Below are 12,250 nucleotides of genomic sequence, written 5' to 3' on the forward strand. Positions count from 1 at the left end.
TGTGGTACTTCTTTTAGTGTGTGTCTGTGTGCCATAGTTTGGCTCTTCAATATCTCCCAGAGGCCCGTGTATTAAAGACCTGATCCCCAGCTTGATGCTTTTGGGAGATGGTGGTAGGACCTGATGGGAGGTCTTCAGGTCATTGGGTGCTCTTGAAGGGAGTAGTGGGACCCTGGGTCCCTTCCTCTCCCTTCCCCTTCCTCTCTCTCCTCTCTCTCCCCTCTCTCTCTTTGGTATTGGGGATTGAACCTAGAGGCACTTTACCACTGAATCACATACCCATCCTTTTTATTTTGAGAAAGGGTCTAACTAAGTTGCTGAGTGTCTTGCTAAGGTGTAGAGGCTGGCCTTGAACTTTCCATCTTCCTGCCACAGCCTCCCAAGTTCCTAGAGTGGTGCCTGTGTGTCCCGGCTCCCCAGTCTCTTGTCTGCTCTCTTTCCTCTCTTGGTTGCCACAAGATGAGCAGTCTGGCCCCATCAGTGCTCCCTGGCATGGTGTGCTACCTCACCCACAGGCCCCAAAGCCACAAGGTCAACTGACAGGGGCTGAAACCTACCACACTCTGAGCTGAGATTAATCTCTTCTCTTCAGGACTTGATTATCTCAGTTTTATCCACCTTTATTTTCAGAGTGTGTTTTATTTCCTGGGTTTAGAAGTTGGCAGTTATTTTCATTAAGCCTTTCAAAGGTGTCATTTGATTATTTTTTCACTTGTCTAATTTGTGTTGTAAAGTGTTATTTTTTCTTTTGAAAGTAAAATCCACCCCTTAAGCAGTCTTAGTAAGGTCAACGGAGGTGTAAACTCTAACTGTGTTTTATGTTCCAGTTTTACTGTCTGTGGTGGCCGTGAGGATGCACCTCTCATCTCCAACCCCCAGTGACATTCCGACCTTGACCACTGTGTCTCTGCCAAGGTCATGGCTCCCACAGGCTGCTTCCAGCTGGTGGCTGAGCTCAGCAGAGATGATAAGGCTTGACTGTTCCTGAGAGCTGGGGACCTCGCTGGCAGGCCTCCCCAGCAGCCTTGGAACCACACTGCAGTGTCAGGTCCTTCCACACAATCTCTCTTCCTTCCCTCTCTCGTCTCAGGACAGAGAAGTCTGAAAGGATTTCTAGGCAGTTTATCCTCTCTAGATGTGTTAATGAACACAATATTCCGAGAAGCATGATTTCAAGTTTGATAGAGGTTTGCATGTTTTGTATGTGTGTGTGGTATGTACATATTTGCATATGGGGTGTGTGTGCATGGGGATGTGTGTCTATGCATGTGTATATTATGGTGTGTTTGTGTGTGGTCATGTTCATGCATACACATATATATTGTGTACATAGGTGTGTTGCATATATTTGTATACACTGTATGTGTGTGTGTGTGTGTGTGTGTGTGTGTACAACTATTTTTCTATGTTGAGAGGGTCTGGAATACACGACATATTAGAAGCCCATAGGCCATGCATGTTTTCTAAACATCAGTCCCCACAAAGGAAACAGGGAGGGGTCCCTGTGGCATGCCTGATTCCAGGTCTGGGACTGATACATCTCCTGCCAGAACGACAAGATGAACTTGGTACATCTCCTGCCAGAAACTAGTTAAGTGCTCAAATGGCACTGAAGCTTTTGAAAAGGACACGGGAGTGGACCCGAAGTGCCAGAGGAGAGCTTGTGTTCACCCTCAATTCATAGTTTGAAGCCCTGTCACCCCATGTGACAGTATTGGGAAGTGGGGTCTAGGGAGGGAATCAGGGTTACATGAGGCCATCAAGGTGAGAACCTCGTGATGGAATTAACCTCTTTACAGAACAAGAAAGACACCAGGATGCTTATTCACTCTTGTTCCCTCTCCCTCCCACACATCAAAGAAGCCATCTGTGCACTGAGCAATATGGGCAGCCATCTCCAAGCCGAGAGGCGGGGCTTCAGAAGGAGACCTCCTGGGCCAGCACCCTTGACCTTGCACTCAGACTCTAGGACTGTGGGGAATGAACTTCTATTGTTTAAGCTGCCCAGAAGCAGATACTTAAACATCAATATAATGAGAGCAACTATGAACAGAGCAGGGACGAAGAGCATGAGAAAAAGATTAACATTGAACAGGGACGAGAGGTGGGAGGGAAAGGGAGAGAGAAGGGAAATTGCATGGAAATGAAGGGAGACCCTCATTGCTATACAAAATTACATACAAGAGGAAGTGAGGGGAGAGGGAAAAAACAAGGGGCAGAAATGAATTACAGTAAATGGGGTAGAGAGAGAAGATGGGAGGGGAGGGGATGGGGGATAGTAGAGGATAGGAAAGGCAGCAGAATACAACAGTCACTTGTATGGCAGTGTGTAAAAAAGTAGATGTGTAACCTATGTGATTCTGCAATCTGTATACGGGGTAAAAATGGGAGTTCATAACCCACTTGAATCAATTGTATGAAATATGATATGTCAAGAGCTTTGTAATGTTTTGAACAACCAATAGAAAAAATAAACATCAATCACAGGAATAAAATGAATAGGAGCCTATATTCACATACTGATATAAATTAATGAATAATAAGTGAAAGAAAAGAAAAAACTTCCTTCTAGAGCATGCGAATTAATAAATGTAGAAGAAATGACAGTGTGAGAGACCTATTTCCCAAGTATCATTGTTAGCTCTTTGTTGCTGTAACTAAAATACCTGATGAGAACAGCTTAGAGGAGGAAAATTGACCTGGCTCATGATTGCAGAGGTTCAGTCTCTGGGCAACTGACACCATGGCTCTGAGCCTGAATGAAGTGGATCCTCACGGCAGAAGGGCAGGACTCAGGAGGGCTGTTCACCTCATGACAGCGAGGAAGTGGTGGGGGAGAGAGAGAGGGAGAGAGAGGAGGAGGAGGGATTGAGAGATTGGGGCACACCCCAGTGATGGTTGAATCCACTGATTAGATTGCAGCTCTCCTAATCTAATCGTTTCACCTCTGAACATCCCTGCACGGGTTCTCACATGAACTTGTTAGGGTCGCCTCATGTACAAACCATAATAGTCAACAGTGACACAATTCAAGCAAGCATGAGCCGTGGATGAAAGAGAGGATGTCTCAGCAGTCTCAGAATCTCTCTAACCCCACACCCCAAACTAATATCAGAAGCAGGGCAGATTGGTATGATATGCCCCGGACACCAGGTTAGGGTGTGGACAGAACATGGGGTTATGGTATTCTTCCCCCAAAGTGCGTCATGTGAATCTCATCATGTGGAAAAGTCAAACAAACTCAGAAAACATTTTGTTTATATTCTCCAAATGTCCAAGGTCATACAAGGCGACTGAAGATCATCTTCAGATTAAAAGGTGAATTATCTAAGTGCAATTCGTGATAGCTAGTCAGAACCTGAATCAAAGAGGGGAGGATCTTAGGTGGGACACCACTGGGACATTGTTGACATTTAGATACAGACCACGGTTTGGCAAGCAGTGTTGTATCAGCTGCTTTCCAGATATTCACCGTGGAGAGGTCTTGGTTCTCAGATATTTAAGGGCTGATAGCACATGGTGTCTGCAACTTGTTTTCCAATTATTCAGGAAAAAAGCACATATTACAAGTATGTATTGCATATGAACATTGTTCTGAAAAAATGTACATATTATGTATGGAGAGAGAGACAGAGAGAGAGAGAGAAAGAGAGAGAGAGAGAGAGAGAGAGAGAGAGAGAGAGAAAATAGGGCAAAATATAAGAGCTCCTTGTACTATTTATATATTTGTCTGCAAGTCTGAAGTTATATATTAAAAAATCAAAGTTTACAAAAGAGAAATATCTCAACAAAATAGGAAAAAAAGTATAATACTTCCTGCTTAAGATATACACTAGTTTATTATGTCCAACATACCCTCACACACTGAAAGTTCATAACTCAAAGCCTCATGCAACGATTATCACAGTGCTAAAACCAAAATACCCTTCCCGGACCCATCCCATCCTGTGGTCCAGGGAAGGAGTCCCTTCTTTTCCACAGGGCAGGTCATCCAAGGTGGTACCCATCCAGGCTGCACTCTGCACATTTAACTGCCACTCAGGACAGATCTGTCCCTGGAATCTTGGGGCAAGAACCTTCCAGCCTGGGAGCAGCAGTTGGCCTGACCCTCACAGGTTTTTGGGACTGTTGAGAACTAGGAACTAGACTGTCCGACCTCCTTCCTCTGCCAAGATCCTTTAGTCTCCCTGGAAGGGCAAGGCCTTGGACTGCTGCCATGAGCAAGGAGAGACCACCTGTGTTCTGCAGGTCGGTTGATTACCAGCCCCTGCAGAGTACATCAGGAAGGTGTGTGTCCTCGGTTCTTTCCCTACCAACTTACCATTGATGGCCCAGGGATGATTTAAAGATACATAATGAACAACCTCATACTTATACCTGGGTTTCAGAGTTTCTGTTTTCAAATGAATATATCTTTTTATTAAATACATTCCTATTTTCTTTTAAAAGTTGTAATAGACGATGGTGTTTTGAAATACGGGCAGCAAGTGTTGAAACTACATGATGAGATTAACGAATTAGGAACTTAGGTTTATAATCTCAAAACATTCTTCAGTCTGCTTTTCTGAATTATCAATTCTAAGGTTTCGACTGAGGCTTAAAACGTGTGTGTGTCTGTGTGTGTGCCCAAATACATATATAAACACAGTTTCCACACGTTTTCTAACATGTCTGGGCCGAGAGCTCTCCTTGGAGGTAGTGCCTGGATTGGTTACTAGGTCATGTGACCTTGATAGCCTGTGATATTTTCCCTGCTATGTTGCTTCCTTGCACATATTTTAGTTTATGTTTGTCTTATTTTTTGTCATGTTGAAAGCCTTTTGACTCCATTTATTTCTCTCATTATTTACGTATAGGAAAGCCCACACTAGAAGGTGTTTTGTTTTCCTAAAAGCCCTGCATGTCATGTATCACATGAAATATATTTGAGAAACAGCCTTAGTTCCAAAAACTTCCACCATAATAACACGTAACATAAAACCATCCTAACTGAACCCAATAAAGTCTCTGCAGATCAGGTTCAAAGAAACACATTTTCTAAATATATTCAGTTCAGTTGCATGAGAATCTGTCATATTTCCTCTTGTGAGACAGATAGAAGATACTGCAAGTTTTTGTTTTAGCATGAAAATATTTTAAATCGAAGTGTTGATTTTTATGCAGTCATATCTTTTTGAATATGCTTAAAAATTTGCGTATGTTCTGAATGACAGATTTTGACCAGGAAAAGTTACTTTTCTACAAGTATTTCTACCTTCAAAATATGACATGGCCCGTGGAGAAGTGTAGAGTAGGGTTCTTGCATTCTACCTGTGTTTGATCATGAACTCTGATAGTTTCACTCCTGCCATAGGCTGTCATCATCTGGCATTTTAATTTAAGATTATTATTATTTATTAACAGTAGTTTAGACTTATAGACATAAGTTATGGTTATATTGCCACTATTCTTGGGTCCCCTATAGGCATTCCTTTCTTGAATTCAATTTTTGTTTTGTACTAGAGAGCAACCTGTAGAAATCCTTTCTGAAAGGTCTCCATATACTAAAGTTTCTTTTTCTTCATACGTCAAAAAAGTGTGCTCAGTTTGTTGTCACCCCTGAATTCTTACTTTCCAGCTTCTGGTCTCACTAGGGAGGGATGAAGGTAACCATCCCAGTAAGTAGATGATCCTTCTAGGAATGGGGCCTAATGTGGTTCCATGAATAACTGATGTGCATTGTGCGTAGTGCTTATTACTAAACTATTTCTATCTGGGCATAGTGTTGGTTTTCAATGTTTACATTGATATCTGATGTAACCTCTAAGAATGAAAAGATTTGAACAGTGACATTTCTGGCTCAATTAACTCTTGAAAACACTGATAGTTTCTCCCCACTCTGAGATCTGAATCTAGGAAGTAGTCTCTTTCAACCTAATGAGTCTTAAATCTCGCCAGCTTCTTCATGGTTTCTAAGAGTGTTTTGCCAATCCAATCTAGATGTGTATAAGAGTGTTCTGCCAATACAAACATCTCCTTTCTATTGGCAGTAGCTTATTTTTTTAAGGCTCCTTAGATAGTTTCATGTTCAGATTTTCTATAGTATATCTTTTCTCTATCCTTCCTTGGTGTGTCTAATTTTGTCCGTATTTGCATTTTATTTCTATCTTTTACTTTCTGTATTGTAGCACTGAAGATGAAACAAATGCTCAGGGCTTGACCTCAGTAGTAACCAAAGAAGTGGCATCTTTAAGAAATGTCAGCTTGATTACAAGAAGAAAGGTGAGTACTCGTCCATCATGGCCCAGGAAAGCTGACAGAATGGAAATGAGAAGAACTGATATTAACAATGAAGTTGCTGAATTGTGCCAGTTTCTCTGGCTCTCAGCCAACTAAAAGTCTTTCCCTAAGAAGTCAGCCCTACTTTGGGGGAGGTAGGGACAACTATCATGGTGGTGGTAAGTACGACAATGAGATTGTTTGTATGAGTCTCTAACATCATTTCCAAACTTCATGAACAATTATATATTTTAACAAGAATAATTTTCTATTTACTATTCAAAACAATAATAGTCTAGAGTATCTCCTAATGTTTGCATGAATTAGATTTTGATGTTAATATAAAATTGGAAGTGAAAACCTATTTTTATGATCTTGTAGAAAATGCTAGGGGAGATGGAACCATTTGATAAACTGGATTCGTCGGCTTTACTTCAGTTGGAGTCGGCTCTGGACCTAGAGAGATCATGCAGACAGGAGCTCCCAGAGGGGCCTCAGGGGGCATTTCACTGGTAAGGCCAAGTGGTGCCTTGGAAACACAATGATTTTCTGATCATGGTAATGCATGACCGTGGTTCCAGCTAGTTGAGAGAATTCTCTTGAGGACACAAGTCTGAGACCAGCCTGGACAACAGAGTGTGTCTCTGTTTCAACAAACCAGAAACAAACAAACAGAAAACAATTTGTAAGCTAGCCACAAAGGTAGCTTAGGGAGGGATGAGGGTCACACCCCAGTAAGTAGATGACCCTCCTGGGAACGGGGCCTAATGTGGTTCTCAAAGCACAAAGCCCCCTCTTCAAGGTCACACATTCAATCTACCTATGACCTAACATTTGGTGTTCCTGAAAATTAGATTTTTGTCTTCAAGATGACAAGTCATAATAATTTGAAAGTGTTTAATTCAATGCTTTTAACGTGTCTTCTTTTGCAATATGTTAACTTCTGTGATTCTGATATCTCCACCAAATGGTATTGATAATACTGAATAATACAAAAACAGAGGCACCTAAGAGTCAAGCCTCTATTGTTTTTTCCTTCTTACTTGAAAAGGTCTCTGAATCAGAAGCACCCCAAATCCTCTTGTGTGTGTACAAATGTATTTTGAAATGCAAATGGAATGAAGTCAGGAAAATCCTGTGACCTCTTTTTCAGAGCCTTTTAAATTCTGAAGACTCTAATGGTGTAACATGTTTTCAATTTCAGCTTATAATTCACATTGCACATCTTCAAGTGTGTCTTTTTAAAAAGGTGCCTCTTCCCACTCCGTTTGCTGGATGGTGGCGAATTTCCTTTTCTTCTAACAACAACAGTAGGGCCAGTTAAATTCTACCAGTGTGAGTGCTAATAAAATAGTTATGCCAGTAGTCAATAAACATGGCTAATGGATATATCAGAAGACGGGAGATGGTGTGACGTGGGAGGATAAAAGGGAAAACGTAAAATTCACAGCAGAGTAAAAATACAAATATAACATTAATTTTGTAGATAGATGTGCTCTCAAAGTCATGGAGTGAGAGAAAAAGAAATATGACTCCAAGGGCCAGGTTTTGTGTCTAAAGCCTGATTCACTTAACTGTGTTAGACAGTAACACTGGGTCAACTTCAGTGCAGAATGTTGAATTACTCAAGACCAGGAGCTTACGTGTTCCAATGATCCATTATAAGACTGTACACTTCATTTAATGTGAAGTGGGAAAGACATTTCTCAGTATGTGGTTGGTACAGTATGGATAGCTACCAGATGGCATCTGTGTGGCCTTTCAAGATAAAAACATGCCCGTTCATCTTATGCTCAGGGCACGTCTGTTCACACAAAGCAGATCTGTGAGTCAAATGGAATATGGCGCATAGACTGAGTTATTGGCCCATGGTTTGGGTTCCCTGTGAAACAAAACCCAAGGTAATTTTATCCAATCTCCTTTATTTGGAATGTCATTTTAGATATGAAATTCAACTTAGCTGAGGATTCTAAACACAAAAGCCCTACCTTCCTGTTTTGTGGGATCCAATTATAGCTTAATCACAGGCACTGGGCACCTAATGATGTCTTCTGTTCTTTTTGCCTCTTTTAGTAAAAGGAAAGCTAAAGTGAAGAAACACCAGTCTGACTTGTGGTTAGAAATCGAACGTCTGAAAAAGGGTGAGGAATTCAGATCTCAAGGCGGGGTGCATGGGATGGGTTGTTGTGTAGACAGGGTGGTATGGCATTCCATTTCCATGGGCATCTTTTGGGCAGGTGTGAGAATAGCCCTCACTAACTGGCTTATGTGTGTGTGTCCTTATTTAAGGAGACATTTTGTTTGCTTTTAAATAATCCAGAGAGCTTTTTATGATAGCAAAAGCAAGATATTTTGCTTTGAGTGGAACTACCCTTATTTAATACCATGAAATATTTTGTAGAAACACATTTTTTTTTGCCATTGATAAAGTTCTCTACCATGAAATATTTTGTAGAAACACATTTTTTTTTGCCATTGATAAAGTTCTCAAATTTATCCCAGTCCTATCACTTCCCGGTTTTGGAATGCTGCCACATGTCACAGCACAAGACAAAACCATCGTAGAGATATGGGAGGTTTGCTCGTGTTCAAACTGGGGCTGTTTCTTAATAATGAATTAGCTGGTAGAACTTCTTATACACATGTGTGACCTTCAACTTGCATTCCATGCTTTGATGGCACACACTGGACTAGATGAGAGGGGGTGGCCCTCCCTTGGCGGGTGCATATTGTGGAGGACAGGGGAAGACTCCTAAAGAACTCGGGAAACCCTGGAAAGCAGCGTCTGTCCCTTTAATATCTGTGAGTTGACTCTTGCATGGAAGTTAGAAGAAACACTTAAAGAGCACTCTAGTTACCCCTGAAAAGATGAAAACCAACACAGGCTCCAATTTAAGAGTGGTCTAGAGAGTGCTGAATGCAGGACAGGGTCCATGAGTAGCACTGAGGACGCTCTGCCCCCCTGGGAGAGTGCCCCCACAACACAGCCTTGGCTGGAGCCTTGCCATCTGGAGATCAGCAGTGAATGGGCCGCTCTGAGTCCAAAACATCGGCCTGCGGCTCGACGTGTTTTAAAAGGAACCCGACAGAGGAAGACTATGACCATGGTGTTTTGCGAAGTTCACCTTTAGACCTCGTGTTTTTTCTTCTTATCATGATTTTCTCTTTGAATACCACAGTGCATTCGCACACTTCTGCAGTGTCCTGTGACACCCTGCTTTATTTAATCAGTAAACGATGATGTTAGTGATTCACGTCTGAGTATTCATCTCCTGGCATTATCAATGGTGTCAAGAGGGGGTGGCCTTAGAGAACTTAAATGTGTGCCTTTCAATTCTGTAATATTTAAATCAAATTATAGTCATAAGGTAAATTTGAATACCATGCATATAAAGTTAGATGATCAAGGATGACATTAAAAGAAATTCCTCTGATCTTTTTCCTGCCTAAGTAAATAGTACTTTGATGTTATACAAGTTTTAAGTATAATTAACTATATTTGTTTTATGACTGTGTGTTCTTATCATGAATAACTCTGTGAAGAAGTGTCATAGCTGTAATCCCAGTAGCTCAGGAGGCTGAGGCAGGAGGATTGTAAGTTGAAAGCCAGCCTCAGCAATTTAGCAAGGCACTAAGCAACTCAGTGAGACTCTGCCTCTAAATAAAATACAAAAAAGGGCTGGGGTTGTGGCTCAGTGGTTTAGTGCCTCTGGGTTCAATCCCTAGTACAAAAAAAAAAAAGTGTGTCACACTAGAATTTCACACAAAGTAGTTTGACATTTGTAACTGTCTTGGGGAACAACCGGTATAGAAAAGGTGTACAGGCGGGGGTGATGCTCCATGGTTGAGGGTGTGAGGCAGGTGTGACCCTGGGTTGCATCCCCAGCACGAGAAAAGTAAACAAAACAAAGGAGGAAAGAAAAGAAAAAAGCCACATGTCATACTTCTGAAATCCCTTTGAGTCTCCAAAACTGTTTTAAGTCCTACTTAGTTATCCTACAATTGGAAAAAACAGTGATTCGACACGTAGGAGTTAAACAAATCATGAAAACTGATGTAATTTATTTATGCATTTTCAGTGCAGTTTACCATGAACTTGGTAAAAGTGATTGCTTTATTTGACATGCAATCAAATGATTTTAATGTAAATAATATATGTCAATATATAGAAACATTTGGGTTTAAATATGTATACGCGACCAATGAGCTTATCTTTGAAAAATGTAGTCTGAGAACAACTTTAAACTAGAATTAAGACTGGAATAAGTCATGGACATGGTTCAGTTTACATTTTCAAGCTTCAAAAACATGTGTGGTTGCCTTCCAGGTGGGGTGCAGCGGGACTCAGGCCCGTCTTCCTGGGCGCTTTTCAATACGACTTGCAATGCAGTGGCTCAGAAAGAGGTGAGTATGTGCTAAGCCTTCTGAGTGTGCTCTACCGCCACTTGTGGAATGATTCTGTTGTTCTCAAAATAGCAGTTTCCCTCTGGCAAATGACTGTTTCCATGTCATTCCATGTTAGAGGCATGAGGACCTGACAAACATACATGAAGGAATCAGGTGTGGGTGTAAATCAGGGCTGAAAGATTATATGATGCTAAAGCATCTGTATTAGAATTTAAATAATGAACAAGATATTGACATCATGAGACAAACCACACAGACCAGAAAGTGCATAAAAGTCCATAACAGTCACATAAACACAGGAAATATGACTGACCACCTTGGAATTGGACCCCTCCAGGTGACAGCCCACCCCTCTGTGCTGACGGGAACCCTGCCTTCATGCTTTGTGCAGTGGCTCCCCCTCTTCTCCTTCTATTTCACAGCCTGTGTATGGACCATATGATTTAGTTCTAGATATATGGCATATGTTCTTTTGTATCATCAAAGTTCAGTTTTGTGAGTTTCATGCTTTTTGTGATGTGTAGCAACCACGTGTTTGTACTGCGATATAAAATTCCTTTCTGTGGATATTTTATAACCATTTCATCCATTCTGTTGTTGATGAGTCTTTGGATTCATAATTCAGGAAAATGAACTCAACCAGTTGTTTTAATAGAGATCTCCTAAAACAGAGACTTGGTTAAAAATAGTGGAGAGCTAAAAAGGTAAAATGAGAAAAGCCAGGTAACAGGGGGCACAATTCTCTTCCCTCCAGTATGGGTAGGGCCTGTGATGACAGAAATGAATCTCAATAAACTAGTAACTAAACCGACTGACAGTGAAAAAAATACTGAAGTGGAAAGAAAATGAAAGATTGTATCAGAATAGATACAAATAAAATGTAAGATGTTCTGTTTGTGAAGAAAACCTGTAAGCCACAATCGAGTAGAAAGAATGCTTTGCTATTGACTAAACCTTATCTGACAAAGACTGATATAGACATGTAAATATCAAATGAAATTTAAAGCAAAAAATTGTTACTGGAGGTAAGGAAATGCACTCAGCTGTGATAAAAGGTTACTTTTACTTAGAATTCATACTAATTTTAAATATATATGAACTGACTAATATGACAAAATATATGAGAATTGACTGAACTACAACAAAACTAGACAAATGCATAAATGATAAAGGAAGATCTAAAGACACATTTCTCAACAAGTGACAAAAACTATTTGAATGGAATGATTAAGAAGACTGACCGAGAGGAAAAATATAGACAGAACATATAACACAGGCTGAATACATTTTCTTTCTAAAACTGCAAAAGTATTCTTTAAAATGAGTCTGGATCACAAACTAAGTCTGCACAAATGTCAGGGGATTGGTTTCACGGAAAATATGTTCTCTAACTATGGTTAGAGAGCTGAAGTAGAAACAAATATTTTATACCATATGTTAAGTTCTTTATATGTAAATTAAGAAATACATTTTAAGTAAACCATCAAAAATCTTATATCTACATAAAGAATACATGTTTTAAGTAAGCTGTCAGCCCATGGTGAAATTCTAATGGAAATTAGATAACAGTCTGAACTGAATAATA

At 40.5% G+C, this 12,250-nt stretch overlaps 1 protein-coding gene and 1 long non-coding RNA gene across 2 annotated transcripts in view; both read left to right on the forward strand.

The window, feature by feature from the left end:
* LOC308631361 (serine/threonine-protein kinase MRCK alpha-like) overlaps positions 1 to 11,428 on the forward strand; it is a gene marked incomplete at its 3' end in the record, with an annotated part of 47,680 nt that extends 36,252 nt beyond the window's left edge. The window contains exons 3-7 of the mRNA XM_081262527.1: positions 6,168 to 6,261; positions 6,640 to 6,770; positions 8,332 to 8,399; positions 10,586 to 10,662; positions 11,420 to 11,428. Of these exons, the coding sequence (XP_081118653.1) occupies positions 6,168 to 6,261; positions 6,640 to 6,770; positions 8,332 to 8,399; positions 10,586 to 10,662; positions 11,420 to 11,428 (379 nt within the window). The remainder of the gene's footprint in view (positions 1 to 6,167; positions 6,262 to 6,639; positions 6,771 to 8,331; positions 8,400 to 10,585; positions 10,663 to 11,419) is intronic.
* Positions 3,685 to 5,847, forward strand: LOC308631566. Its single transcript, XR_014018252.1, has 2 exons — positions 3,685 to 4,248; positions 5,618 to 5,847. It is a non-coding gene; the product is annotated as an uncharacterized lncRNA (long non-coding RNA).
* Positions 11,429 to 12,250: the final 822 nt, after the last annotated feature.

This window comes from Spermophilus citellus, assembly GCF_964194105.1.
Source record: "Spermophilus citellus genome assembly, chromosome: 12".
In the NCBI taxonomy this organism is placed as follows: Eukaryota; Metazoa; Chordata; class Mammalia; order Rodentia; family Sciuridae; genus Spermophilus; species Spermophilus citellus.